This window comes from Lissotriton helveticus, chromosome 1_1, assembly GCF_964261635.1.
Source record: "Lissotriton helveticus chromosome 1_1, aLisHel1.1, whole genome shotgun sequence".
Lineage (NCBI taxonomy): Eukaryota > Metazoa > Chordata > Amphibia > Caudata > Salamandridae > Lissotriton > Lissotriton helveticus.
The window spans coordinates 1,603,854,587-1,603,867,027 of NC_136057.1; the positions used below are offsets into that span (position 1 = coordinate 1,603,854,587).

Consider the following 12,441-nt stretch of genomic DNA (forward strand, 5'->3'; position numbering starts at 1 on the left):
GCGGAGAAGAAGTCACTGCTTCTATTTCAAGAGGAGGAGGGTATAGAGAGTCACTGCTTCTATCTCAAGGGGGGAGGGTATAGAGAGTCACTACTTCTATCTCAAGGGGGGAGGGTATAGAGGTTACAGCTTCTATCTCAAGGTGAAGAGCAGAGAGGACGTCACTGCTTCTATCTCAAGGTGAAGAGCAGAGAAGAAGTCACTGCTTCTATGTCAAGGGGGGAGGGTATAGAGAGTCACTGCTTCTATCTCAAGGGGGGAGGGTACAGACAGTCACTGCTTCTATCTCAAGGGGGAGGGTATAGAGACTGACTGCTTCTATCTCAAGGTGAAGAGCGGAGAAGAAGTCACTGCTTCTATTTCAAGAGGAGGAGGGTATACAGGTCACAGCTTCTATCTCAAGGGGGGAGGGTATAGAGACTCACTGCTTCTATCTCAAGGGGGAGGGTATAGAGACTCACTGCTTCTATCTCAAGGTGAAGAGCGGAGAAGAAGTCACTGCTTCTATTTCAAGAGGAGGAGGGTATACAGGTCACAGCTTCTATCTCAAGGGGGGAGGGTATAGAGACTCACTGCTTCTATCTCAAGGGGGAGGGTATAGAGACTCACTGCTTCTATCTCAAGGTGAAGAGCGGAGAAGAAGTCACTGCTTCTATTTCAAGAGGAGGAGGATATAGAGAGTCACTGCTTCTATCTCAAGGGGGGAGGGTATAGAGAGGCACTACTTCTATCTCAAGGTGGGAGGGTATAGAGAGTCACTACTTCTATCTCAAGGTGGGAGGGTATAGAGGTTACAGCTTCTATCTCAAGGGGGGAGGGTATAGAACATCACTGCTTCTATCTCAGGGTGGGAGGGTATAGATAGTCACTGCTTCTATCTCAAGGTGGGAGGGTATAGATAGTCACTGCTTCTATCTCAAGGGGGAGGGTATAGAGAGGCACTGCTTCTATCTCAAGGGGGGGTGTAGATAGTCACTGCTTCTATCTCAAGGTGGGAGGGTACAGACAGTCACTGCTTCTATCTCAAGGGGGGTATAGAGTGTAACTGCTTCTATCTCAAGGTGAAGAGCAGAGAGGAAATCACTGCTTCTATCTCAAGGGGGGAGGGTATAGAGAGTCACTACTTCTATCTCAAGGGGGGAGGGTATAGAGAGTCACTACTTCTATCTCAAGGTGGGAGGGTACAGACAGTCACTGCTTCTATCTCAAGGGGGGGTATAGAGATTACAGCTTCTATCTCAAGGTGAAGAGCAGAGAGGACGTCACTGCTTCTATCTCAAGGTAAAGAGCAGAGAAGAAGTCACTGCTTCTATCTCAAGGGGAGGAGGGTATACAGGTCACAGCTTCTATCTCAAGGGGGGAGGGTATAGAGACTCACTGCTTCTATCTCAAGGGGGAGGGTATGGAGACTCACTGCTTCTATCTCAAGGTGAAGAGCGGAGAAGAAGTCACTGCTTCTATTTCAAGAGGAGGAGGGTATAGAGAGTCACTGCTTCTATCTCAAGGGGGGAGGGTATAGAGAGTCACTACTTCTATCTCAAGGGGGGAGGGTATAGAGGTTACAGCTTCTATCTCAAGGTGAAGAGCAGAGAGGACGTCACTGCTTCTATCTCAAGGTGAAGAGCAGAGAAGAAGTCACTGCTTCTATGTCAAGGGGGGAGGGTATAGAGAGTCACTGCTTCTATCTCAAGGGTGGAGGGTATAGAGAGGCACTACTTCTATCTCAAGGGGGGAGGGTACAGACAGTCACTGCTTCTATCTCAAGGTGAAGAGAGGAGAAGAAGTCACTGCTTCTATTTCAAGAGGAGGAGGGTATACAGGTCACAGCTTCTATCTCAAGGGGGGAGGGTATAGAGACTCACTGCTTCTATCTCAAGGGGGAGGGTATAGAGACTCACTGCTTCTATCTCAAGGTGAAGAGCGGAGAAGAAGTCACTGCTTCTATTTCAAGAGGAGGAGGGTATAGAGAGTCACTGCTTCTATCTCAAGGGGGGAGGGTATAGAGGTTACAGCTTCTATCTCAAGGTGAAGAGCAGAGAGGACGTCACTGCTTCTATCTCAAGGTGAAGAGCAGAGAAGAAGTCACTGCTTCTATCTCAAGGGGGGAGGATATAGAGAGTCACTGCTTCTATCTCAAGGGGGGAGGGTATAGAGAGGCACTACTTCTATCTCAAGGTGGGAGGGTATAGAGAGTCACTACTTCTATCTCAAGGTGGGAGGGTATAGAGGTTACAGCTTCTATCTCAAGGGGGGAGGGTATAGACCATCACTGCTTCTATCTCAGGGTGGGAGGGTATAGATAGTCACTGCTTCTATCTCAAGGTGGGAGGGTATAGATAGTCACTGCTTCTATCTCAAGGGGGAGGGTATAGAGAGGTACTGCTTCTATCTCAAGGGGGGTGTAGATAGTCACTGCTTCTATCTCAAGGGGGAGGGTACAGACAGTCACTGCTTCTATCTCAAGGGGGGTATAGAGTGTAACTGCTTCTATCTCAAGGTGAAGAGCAGAGAGGAAATCACTGCTTCTATCTCAAGGGGGGAGGGTATAGAGAGTCACTACTTCTATCTCAAGGGGGGAGGGTATAGAGAGTCACTACTTCTATCTCAAGGTGGGAGGGTACAGACAGTCACTGCTTCTATCTCAAGGGGGGGTATAGAGATTACAGCTTCTATCTCAAGGTGAAGAGCAGAGAGGACGTCACTGCTTCTATCTCAAGGTAAAGAGCAGAGAAGAAGTCACTGCTTCTATCTCAAGGGGGAGGGTATAGAGGTTACAGCTTCTATCTCAAGGTGAAGAGCAGAGAGGACGTCACTGCTTCTATCTCAAGGGGGGAGGGTATAGATAGTCACTACTTCTATCTCAAGGTGGGAGGGTATAGAGGTTACAGCTTCTATCTCACGGGGGGAGGGTATAGATAGTCACTGCTTCCATCTCAAGGGGGAGGGTATAGAGAGTAACTGCTTCTATCTCAAGGTGAAGAGCAGAGAGGAAGTCACTGCTTCTATCTCAAGGGGGAGGGTATAGAGAGGCACTACTTCTATCTCAAGGTGGGAGGGTATAGAGAGTCACTACTTCTATCTCAATGTGGGAGGGTATAGAGGTTACAGCTTCTATCTCAAGGGGGGAGGGTATAGACCATCACTGCTTCTATCTCAGGGTGGGAGGGTATAGGCAGTCACTGCTTCTATCTCAGGGTGGGAGGGTATAGGCAGTCACTGCTTCTATCTCAAGGGGGAGGGTATAGAGAGGCACTGCTTCTATCTCAAGGGGGGGTGTAGATAGTCACTGCTTCTATCTCAAGGTGAAGAGCAGAGAAGATGTCACTGCTTCTATCTCAAGGGGGGAGGGTATAGAGAGTCACTACTTCTATCTCAAGGGGGGAGGGTATATAGATTACAGCTTCTATCTCAAGGTGAAGAGCAGAGAGGACAGCACTGCTTCTATCTCAAGGTAAAGAGCAGAGAAGAAGTCACTGCTTCTATCTCAAGGGGGGAGGGTATAGAGAGTCACTACTTCTATCTCAAGGTGGGAGGGTATAGATGTTACAGCTTCTATCTCAAGGTGAAGAGCAGAGAGGACGTCACTGCTTCTATCTCAAGGGGGAGGGTATAGAGGTCATAGCTTCTATCTCAAGGGGGGGTATAGAGAGTCACTGCTTCTATCTCAAGGGGGGAGGGTATAGAAAGTCAGTGCTTCTATCTCAAGGGGGGAGGGTATAGAGAGTCACTGCTTCTATCTCAAGAGGGGAGGGTATAGAGAGTCACTGCTTCTACTTCAAGAAGGGAGGGTATAGAGAGTCACTGCTTCTATCTCAAGGGGGGGAGGGTATAGAGAGTCACTGCTTCTACTTCAAGGGGGGAGGGTATAGATAGTCACTGCTTCCATCTCAAGGGGGAGGGTATAGACAGTCACTGCTTCTATCTCTGGGGGGAGGGTATAGAGAGTAACTGCTTCTATCTCAAGGGGAGAGGGTATAGAGAGTTACTGCTTCTATCTCAAGGGGGGAGGGTATAGAGAGTCACTGCTTCTATCGCAAGGTGAAGAGCAGAGAAGAAGTCACTGCTTCTATCTCAAGGAGAGGACGGTATAGACAGTCATTGCTTCTATCTCAAGTATAGAGTCACTACTTCTTTCTCAAGGGAGGGAGTGTATAGAGGTCACAGCTTCTATCTCAAGGTGAAGAGCAGAGAAGAAGTCACTGATTCTATCTCAAGGTGAAGAGCATATAAGAAGTCACTGCTTCTATCTCAAGGGGAGGAGGGTATAGACAGTCTCAAGGGGAGGAGGGCATAGACAGTCTCAAGGGGAGGAGAGCATTGACAGTCATTGCTTCTATTTGAAAGGGAAGAGCTCAGAAGGTTCCATTTTTGACGTGGAGAGAAGAGACACAAGGTTAATGGTGAAGGTAGTTTAAATTAGTGTATTGTTTAGTGGTGTATTATATTTACTGTATTTTAGGTGAAAATAGCATAGAAGGAGATGGGCAGAAGTGATAGAAGGAAATCTGTTGAATTAATAGAGATGGTTAAAGATGAAATTGGGGGTATATGAGTGGTATATATACAGAGATGAGAGCTGGAGATAGGAGTTGATAAGTAGGCAGATCGAATGGATCCATGGAGATGACAACCGATGGCTGGGGAGTTATAAATGGGGAATGAAAGTGGGGTGAGAGTGAAAAGAAAAAGTTGTAGGAGTGAAATTATGTAGTCAGGAGAACAGAGATTTAAAGACAGGGATTGCAGAAGTGTAAGAATGTTTGGAAGCTGATGTCTGGGAAGGAAGGTGGATGAGGGCAGTGAAACGCAGATAGGCGTGGAATAGAGCAATTGTGAAGAATAGCTTTGAGGGAAGGCTAGTGCGCGGCTCCTACCTTCCTGCTGCTGCTTGTGTTCGGTGGAGTAGGCCTTCCCAATCATGGTCCACACCGGCTTCAGGCACCCAAATAGCCCGTCCAGAAAGCCGCTGCCAGCCTGGCACTGGAGCCGTACATCATCGGCATGGCAGCGGCCCAGCCGGTCCTCTGGGTGGACCGCTGCCACTGCACCACTTCCACCTCCTCCACCACCAGTTTCATTCTCGTGCAGCTGCAACACACTGTTGGCAAATTCCTCACGCGTGTCTTCACTGGGTGTAGGACTGTGGCCACCCTCCATGTTAACCATGTCGCGCAGCACACACTGTGTGGGAGTCAGGTCCTTCTCAGGTGTGCAGTCTGGAGTGTCAGGGTCCAATCGGCGGATTGTGCTCTCTGACAAAATGGTGCTGAAACTGGCAAAAGATGGGGAGGGTGTGCGGGTATCATGAAGACAGGCCATGGTGGAACACTGACCATCGACAGCAAGAGCAAGCTTTGTTAGCCTTTTGCGTCACCGGGACCAAAATCACCTGTAAGGAAAAACACCATCATTAGCATAAACCAATTTATATTTTATGTAACTCACAAGTTATTTATGAATCCTACAGAAGGGAGCTGGGCACAAAATCACCATGAATACAGACCATCGTCATCATCAACCAACTTATACTTTGTTCTCATGAGCCTATTTGAAATTCTACAAAAGCACCCACCGCAAGCACCTAAAATACCTCCCAACAAAAGAAACTTCATCAACCTAGATTGACCATGCTTTGTTAGTTGCTGATTCCATTGTGAATCCTTAAATGGGCAATGGGCACCAAAATGTCCTTAATCGAAAACCAACACCCCCAATATTAATCGGTCTGTGCTTTCTGTGCCAACATTTGTGTGGATCCTGGGTACTCGCAAACATTTTACCAAGGGCCAAAATGTTTGGTCACTGGTGGGACTGAGGGCTGCACTGATGCCGGCAGGATGGTGGTCAGGGGGTTGGTTGGGGTTGTTAAGATGGGTTTAGGGGAAGCGGAGCATGTTCATCTAGTGGCTGAATTGAATTGCACAATGTGGAATCAGAAAACCTGGGATCAATCCTGGCTTCCCCACTTGATCAAATTGTGTGATCCTAGGCAATTGTTTCATTTAATTTTCCCCTCTTTTTCTTCATCACCACATATAAGAGGACCTCTAAATACACGACTTCACGAAGTGCACTGTACAAAAACTTCCCCTGTGTTTGATTTAATAAACTTTAATGTCAGCAAAGAATAGCATCCCCGGCCACCCTAAGGATGCACATATAAACTGACTTGCCTCTTAGTTCCTATTGGCATTGTTGTCAGGGCAAGGAGAGAAGCACAAATGTTTCTAAAGTCACTGTTGTAAACTATCACTTTTAAAATAATATTTCTAAATGCACTTATATACTCTGATTTAATAAGAAGAAATGGTTCTGCGTGTTAATAAAATACACTTTTTGAACTTTGAACAGACGTTATCATATTCTTACACGTTTGCTGCAAGGCGTCTTTATAAATCAATGTGTTCCTAAAGTTAAGCCGTGCACGACTTCCTAGTTACTTCTTTTCTTTAACTGTAATTAACATTTAAATAATTGATTCCCCGTTTATAAAACATATTTTAATGTTAGTGTTGAGTCGAATAAACAGCCGCCCAGTGCTGCTGTTGACCAAGGTCAGGTAGGCTGCATGAAGCCCCCGGGCCCTGCTTTGAGTATCACTGGTTTGGATTAACATTGAATCCTTCAACAAGTCAGGAGGTACCAAACCATCTCCAACAAAATCCAACATCAGCCGACCATACTTTATGTGCTCATGGGCCAGATCTAAATCTTACAACAGGTTTGTGGCAACCCAAACTAGTAGTAATAAAAGCAAATATTCTCAAAATCTAACAACCAATATTTTATGCATTTACGAGCCAAACCTAAAATCTTCAGAAGGGAAGGGACAACTGACAAAAGGCAATATGACCACCATCAACTAACCATACTTTTTAAGTTCACAGGTGACCTGTTATTCTCACAAGAGGAAGGATACACTAATGACCCTTTAAATAGCCTACCTGTGTTGTGGTTATAACATAAAATGTATAATTTTTGGGATACATAAGATCGGTGCCATAGTTGAGCATATGCCTTGCCTATAGAAGGACAGTACATAACTTTTCAAACAGAACAAAAGCAATAAATCCAAGAAGAACATGGCTCTCCACCATGCCGGTCAAACAGGAGACAAACTAAGATGGTATTTGCCCCAAAGGGCCCTCATGAGATGATTGTCTGCATAAGATATTATGGGTTGCACATATGAATGAGAGGCTATTATACAGGCTAGGAGGGTTCTGTGCAGCAACCAGAGTTCTGCTATTGAGCATGTCAGGTCTCCCACTGTAAGCAAGAGGAGCTTGACTTACCAACTAGGCCCAATAACGGCTTAATGTTGCTTGAGAATGATATGGCGGGCCTCTGGGTAATGTAAGACAGGATTCGTTTTAGTTCAGGCAAAAGCCAAGACCTTGTATCTTTTAAAAACCTAAGTGACATCCACATATAGTGGCTTTGATTCACCCTCCTTCAGTCATACGCTTCATCAGCTCAGGACCCTTCAGCCATTGGCTTGAGACAATGGCAACCACAGCAGAGCTTCAGTCTCGCCGTTTTCCTGTTGGCTGTTTTGGTGTGTCCTTCTGACACCACTGGGATCAGTGAGGGGCTATCATTCAGTACACAATGATCCTCACCTCCGCCGCTGGGTCACAGTGTCTAGATGGTATTCGTAAAGCGCAAACCTAGCCAAAAGGCAGCAGAGCACTGTACAGGGCAAAAAGGCAAGGGCTGCGTCCTTTCTGCACGCCTGTCAGCTCTACCTTAATCCTGGGCTGGCGACTCCTCTCCCCTGATGTAGGGATGCAGCTCAAACACTGGTCGCATGCAGCCACTCATCTCCCCTTCCTCTGGGGTTCCGCTCACACTATGAACGCATCCCTTGGCTCTTGTCTCGTTCCACCGGCATAAGGTCGGGCCGCTGCCTCCCCTCCACCAGGAGAGTGCAAGGCTGCTCTGCTCACAGTAGGCACACCCACTGGTTTTTCGCCCCTACCTCTGAGCTGCCGCTGCTATGAAGTATGCTTGGTGGCTTCGCCCAGATGTTTGCAAGCATTGAAAAATCAATGCGTATGGCTTGTAAATCACAACGCAAGCTTGACCTATTGGTTTTACCAATGCTCATTTTGTTTCTCGTTTGCATTCATTATCAAAACCCAGCCATATGGAATGCCTGGGACATCCCATGCTCAACCAGTCTTTTGCACACCTGAGGCTTTCTAAAATGCTCACAGCAGGAGTGGATCAGGCTGTGCCTTTCACCCGATAAAGGCTAATGTTTTGATAACCCACTATGGAGAAGATCAGCCCAACCCCAACAGTCATTGGAATGCACCTCAGAATCCATTTCCCTAGCACCTGAGATGCACCCTCCCTCCCTCTATTACCTCAGATTACCAGAGTGGCCCCATATACGTTCTTCTGTTGAATTCCACATAGTTTCATTCCCAAACCTCTACCCTACACAAAAAGTTAGCATTCACATCTCCAAAACATGATTCTCCAGCACCCTGAGAAGTACTCTCAAAAACAAGAGTGCCTCCTACTACACACACTTCCGCATTCATCACTTTGCAAAGCACTGACTCCACAACACGATAACCTCACTTCGGTGTTCATCCCACGTCATAGACGCACTTTCCATATCGCCTCAAAGCAGACAACTCTCTTCCACCCACATGGTGGTGTGTGCTACCTGCTTGGACAGGTGCCTCAGCCCCCCAGATAGAGGTAGTAAATGCTATATAAATAGTATGATACACACTTCGAACCATTGATCCTGCTTCTCTTTCCTAGCTTTGTAGAGCTGCACCACTGTCTATGGGACTCAGCAGAACAAAATTTGATGGTACAGTGCGATCATGGGAAATTACTTTAGTGCTTAATTTGAGCAGGTGATGTACCCTACCCGATAATCATTATTTTGGGACCTGCTTTAATTGTAATCATCAGACTTTGACCCAGAACAAGAGAAAATCAGAAAAGTAGAAATAAAGTGTAGGACAAGGACAGGAACAGAGTGACAAAATGAAGATAGTAGGGATAAAAAGGATCCAAAAAGGGTGAGATAAAGAGACAGAAGTGTAGGGTGGTGAAATAAAGAAGCTTGAAGTGGACTGAAGTCTAGGCACCCTTTGGCATTCAAAAAGCCTGGCATTATGTAGAAGGCTATTCTCTCCCTTCTCCGTTCCTCAGTTCCCTGAACGAGTACAGGAATGGCCTACCACCAGGGCATTGTTTGGATTAGAAATAATTTGTCTTGTGAAATAAAATGTAAAAACATGTTTCAAACTCTCGCTTGCACACTTTGTTAGATATAGTTATACAGAGCGTCTGGGATTTCTCACCAGAGAAGGCACAGCAAGTGCTTGGGATCACTGGTCGGGAATGAAAGAGACTGGATCAGTGTCTCTAACAGTGTTCAATCCAGCACTCAGATCCCTCTGCCGGCAGGGACATGCATGCTGTTTGATCATGTCTGTAGTTCGACCCCAAGAGTAAGAGCCCAGAGAGGTAGACTGCACCAGTGACAAACGTTTAGAACATGGATCTCTTATGAGTAGTTAGGGAGCCACTGGTAGCTCACCATCTCCCTTGAAGTAGCCCTTCAAAGTGAAGCTTAGCCAAGTACATGATTTGTTGTGTAGTTCCTAAAAATACATAGGATCTGCGTGTTAAGACAACATAAACTAAGGGACTCGTGTCTAGACTGATTCCGGACCTCCCCAAAGGATATGTTAACCTTTAAACTAGCTAGCTCACAGTGCCACCAAAAGTCGCTTAACCTTGGAGAATTCAAAGTGGTGCGCCCCTGTAGTTACTGCCAGCAAGTCATGTGGGAAAGACATAAGACTTTGAGTAGACCTTTGCAATTTAACTGCCAGTATTTGGGTTGACAGATACCAACTACCTCGCATCCAGGAACTTCTGCTTAATTAAGGGTGCAGCTTTATTTCAGTGTCCTCAAATTGTCTTCCGCCTATCACAGCTGGAATTACACAGCACTTCATGCCTCCTACCCTCCTTTGTATGCCATTTGGCATGGCTTCAGCGGCTGTGACATTCCAACATATAATAGAACATGTATTAGAGGGTGTATCCTATGTCCTCCGCTAAATATAATAATAAATATAAAATAATAAAATAAATATTTAGGCCACCTCAAAAAGAACATGATGCCACCCTGAGAGAGGTTCTGAGTAGCCCAAGGCTAGCCGGACTCACCTTTAAAAGAGAAAAGTGCTGCATTAGTCTAGAGTTTTTTTAGTACCTTGGCCATACTATTTTCCGTGAGGGGAAAAGACCCAAAGATGGATTTAGTAGTTTGTAAAGGCTCCTGTCCCATTAAACAAAGAATATTAAGTCTTTTCTGGGACTTGCTGAGTTCTATTGCAGATTTGTAAACAATTGTGCCAGTTCTGAGGCATTTATTTATTTGTCTCTTCTTAAAAAAAACACATTTTCAATGGAATGTAAATTACCAATCTGTAATTGAACAAGTTAAGTTGGCTATTTTAAAGGCCCTGCTTTTGGTAAATTCAAACCTAATAAACCAAACATGCTGACCACCGATGCCACCAAAAAAGAGGTGGGTAGTGGACATAAACTTCATATAATTAGTACATATGAATGAACAAATGATTGGGGTTGCTTCCCGTTCCTTGAAAGGAGAAGCAAAATATTAGTGTGTGGTTGTGAGGAAGGCACCGGAGTGCTACATGTTTTCAAAGATTTTCCTTTAGGGATTGCCATTTGTTATTGGGATTGACAACTGACCACAAACCCTAAGTGTTTGCCTTTACTTCAAAGGGATCTCAACAGACCACCCCAAGATTACCTCATTGGCTTCTGTGCCTGAAAGGATTAACTTTAGGATGCAATACTTACCTGGCACCAAAACTGTCATATGTATGCTGATAGAAGCAGATTCTACTGATGAAGGGCGTATGACTGATGAAAATGGCCCCAACTATCAAACGCACCGCTGTGGGTAAAGGTAAGTGGAAAGAATACATTAAAGGTGATAACGAAATGGAATTACTAGCAACCAGCATTCATGAGGGTTGGACCAAAAACATGTCGGGATCTTCCATGTTGTTTGTCTTATTAGTGGGAAATTAGATATGAGTTGAGTGTGAAGGATAGAGTGATATGCAGATGCAAAAAAGACTGCTCCTCCTTGTGTTCTGAGAGATAACTATGGGGTGTTGGCACACGAGAGTCATTTTGCCATAATCTAGTCAAAAGTAAAGTGTGATCTGAATATTGGTGGCCAGGCATGGACAATCCGATTTCCACTCTCAACTTTGCCCTCAAATCACACTCAATCATAAAAGCTCCACTTTCCCACATAAACATTCCAAATAGGCATTGGGTCCAAATAGCACTGAACATTATAGGATATATTCAACGGAAAACTCTGCCTAAGCATTATGTCTTAATCTTAGTAGACTATCGCAGACAATAAGTAGTTACAAGGTGTTTGCACCATGCTACCAAAGAAGAATTGATTGACTTCTTACAGAGCATCTTTCGTGATGAAGGTATTCCAGAAACACTCATAACGGCCAGTGGACTACAGTCTACCTCCAACCTCATGCAAGAGTTACCCAATGAAGTGGCAGTTTGACACCCTAAAAAAGTACTGTATGGTCCACGTGCTAATGACTTGGAGGAAAGCATCAATCCTGTGGCGAAGGATTATTCATAAACAGCAGAGCTCACGACGGCACCAGCTAGTAAAGCCTAGCATGAGAACATCTGCGCATACGCCACAACTCCCAGTAGTGTTATAGGAGTATCACCTTTTGGATCTCGCAAATGGATATACCCTAGAACTCAAATAACACCGTCTTGGGTTAAGAAATGTGTCCCAGTTGAGTGAAGAGGAAAAGAGACTATTGAGAGAATTGAATCCCACCAATGTGCAATTCTATTTGTCATCCTTTTCAAAAGTCCCCAGATGATGTGCCCGACTTCCCTAATGAATGAAAGAAGACAACACTAAGAAGTGTATATTCCCGACCTAAGTGGCATTAGGACTATCACTTTACACAATTTCTTTTAAAATGTTCAGTGTTTATTTCTTGAATTGTTGATAACTTCGACTGTCATTAATGTCAAATTACTATATTTGTTAACCTTGCTTTGTCCCTCATTAGCTTTGTTTTCTATAGGCGAGGAGGCGTAATATCCTTGTTCTATTCTCCATCTAATTAATAGTGGTACTTATCCCTTACTTGTTCTATTCTCCATCTATTTAATAGTGGTACTTATCCCTTACTGGTTCTATTCTCCATCTAATTAATAGTGGTACGTATCCAGGAGAAGTGTGGCTCACTGGTTAGAGGAGGCAGACCCTGAAGCAGAGGTCAGACCCGGGACCAGGGTTCAATTCCCGACGCGGCAGGGTCTTGAGCCCAAATATCCACGGACTCGATAATTCTAGTTTCGGTG

At 45.1% G+C, this 12,441-nt stretch overlaps 1 protein-coding gene across 3 annotated transcripts in view; it reads right to left on the reverse strand.

Annotated features, from left to right (window-relative positions):
- The window catches only part of MAP3K12 (mitogen-activated protein kinase kinase kinase 12), a 375,162-nt gene that overhangs the window by 215,884 nt on the left and 146,837 nt on the right, over positions 1–12,441 (reverse strand). For all 3 annotated transcript variants that reach the window (XM_078687858.1, XM_078687866.1, XM_078687850.1), the window contains exon 2: positions 4,875–5,389. In XM_078687858.1, the coding sequence (XP_078543984.1) occupies positions 4,875–5,319 (445 nt within the window). In that variant the 5' untranslated portion in view covers positions 5,320–5,389. The remainder of the gene's footprint in view (positions 1–4,874; positions 5,390–12,441) is intronic.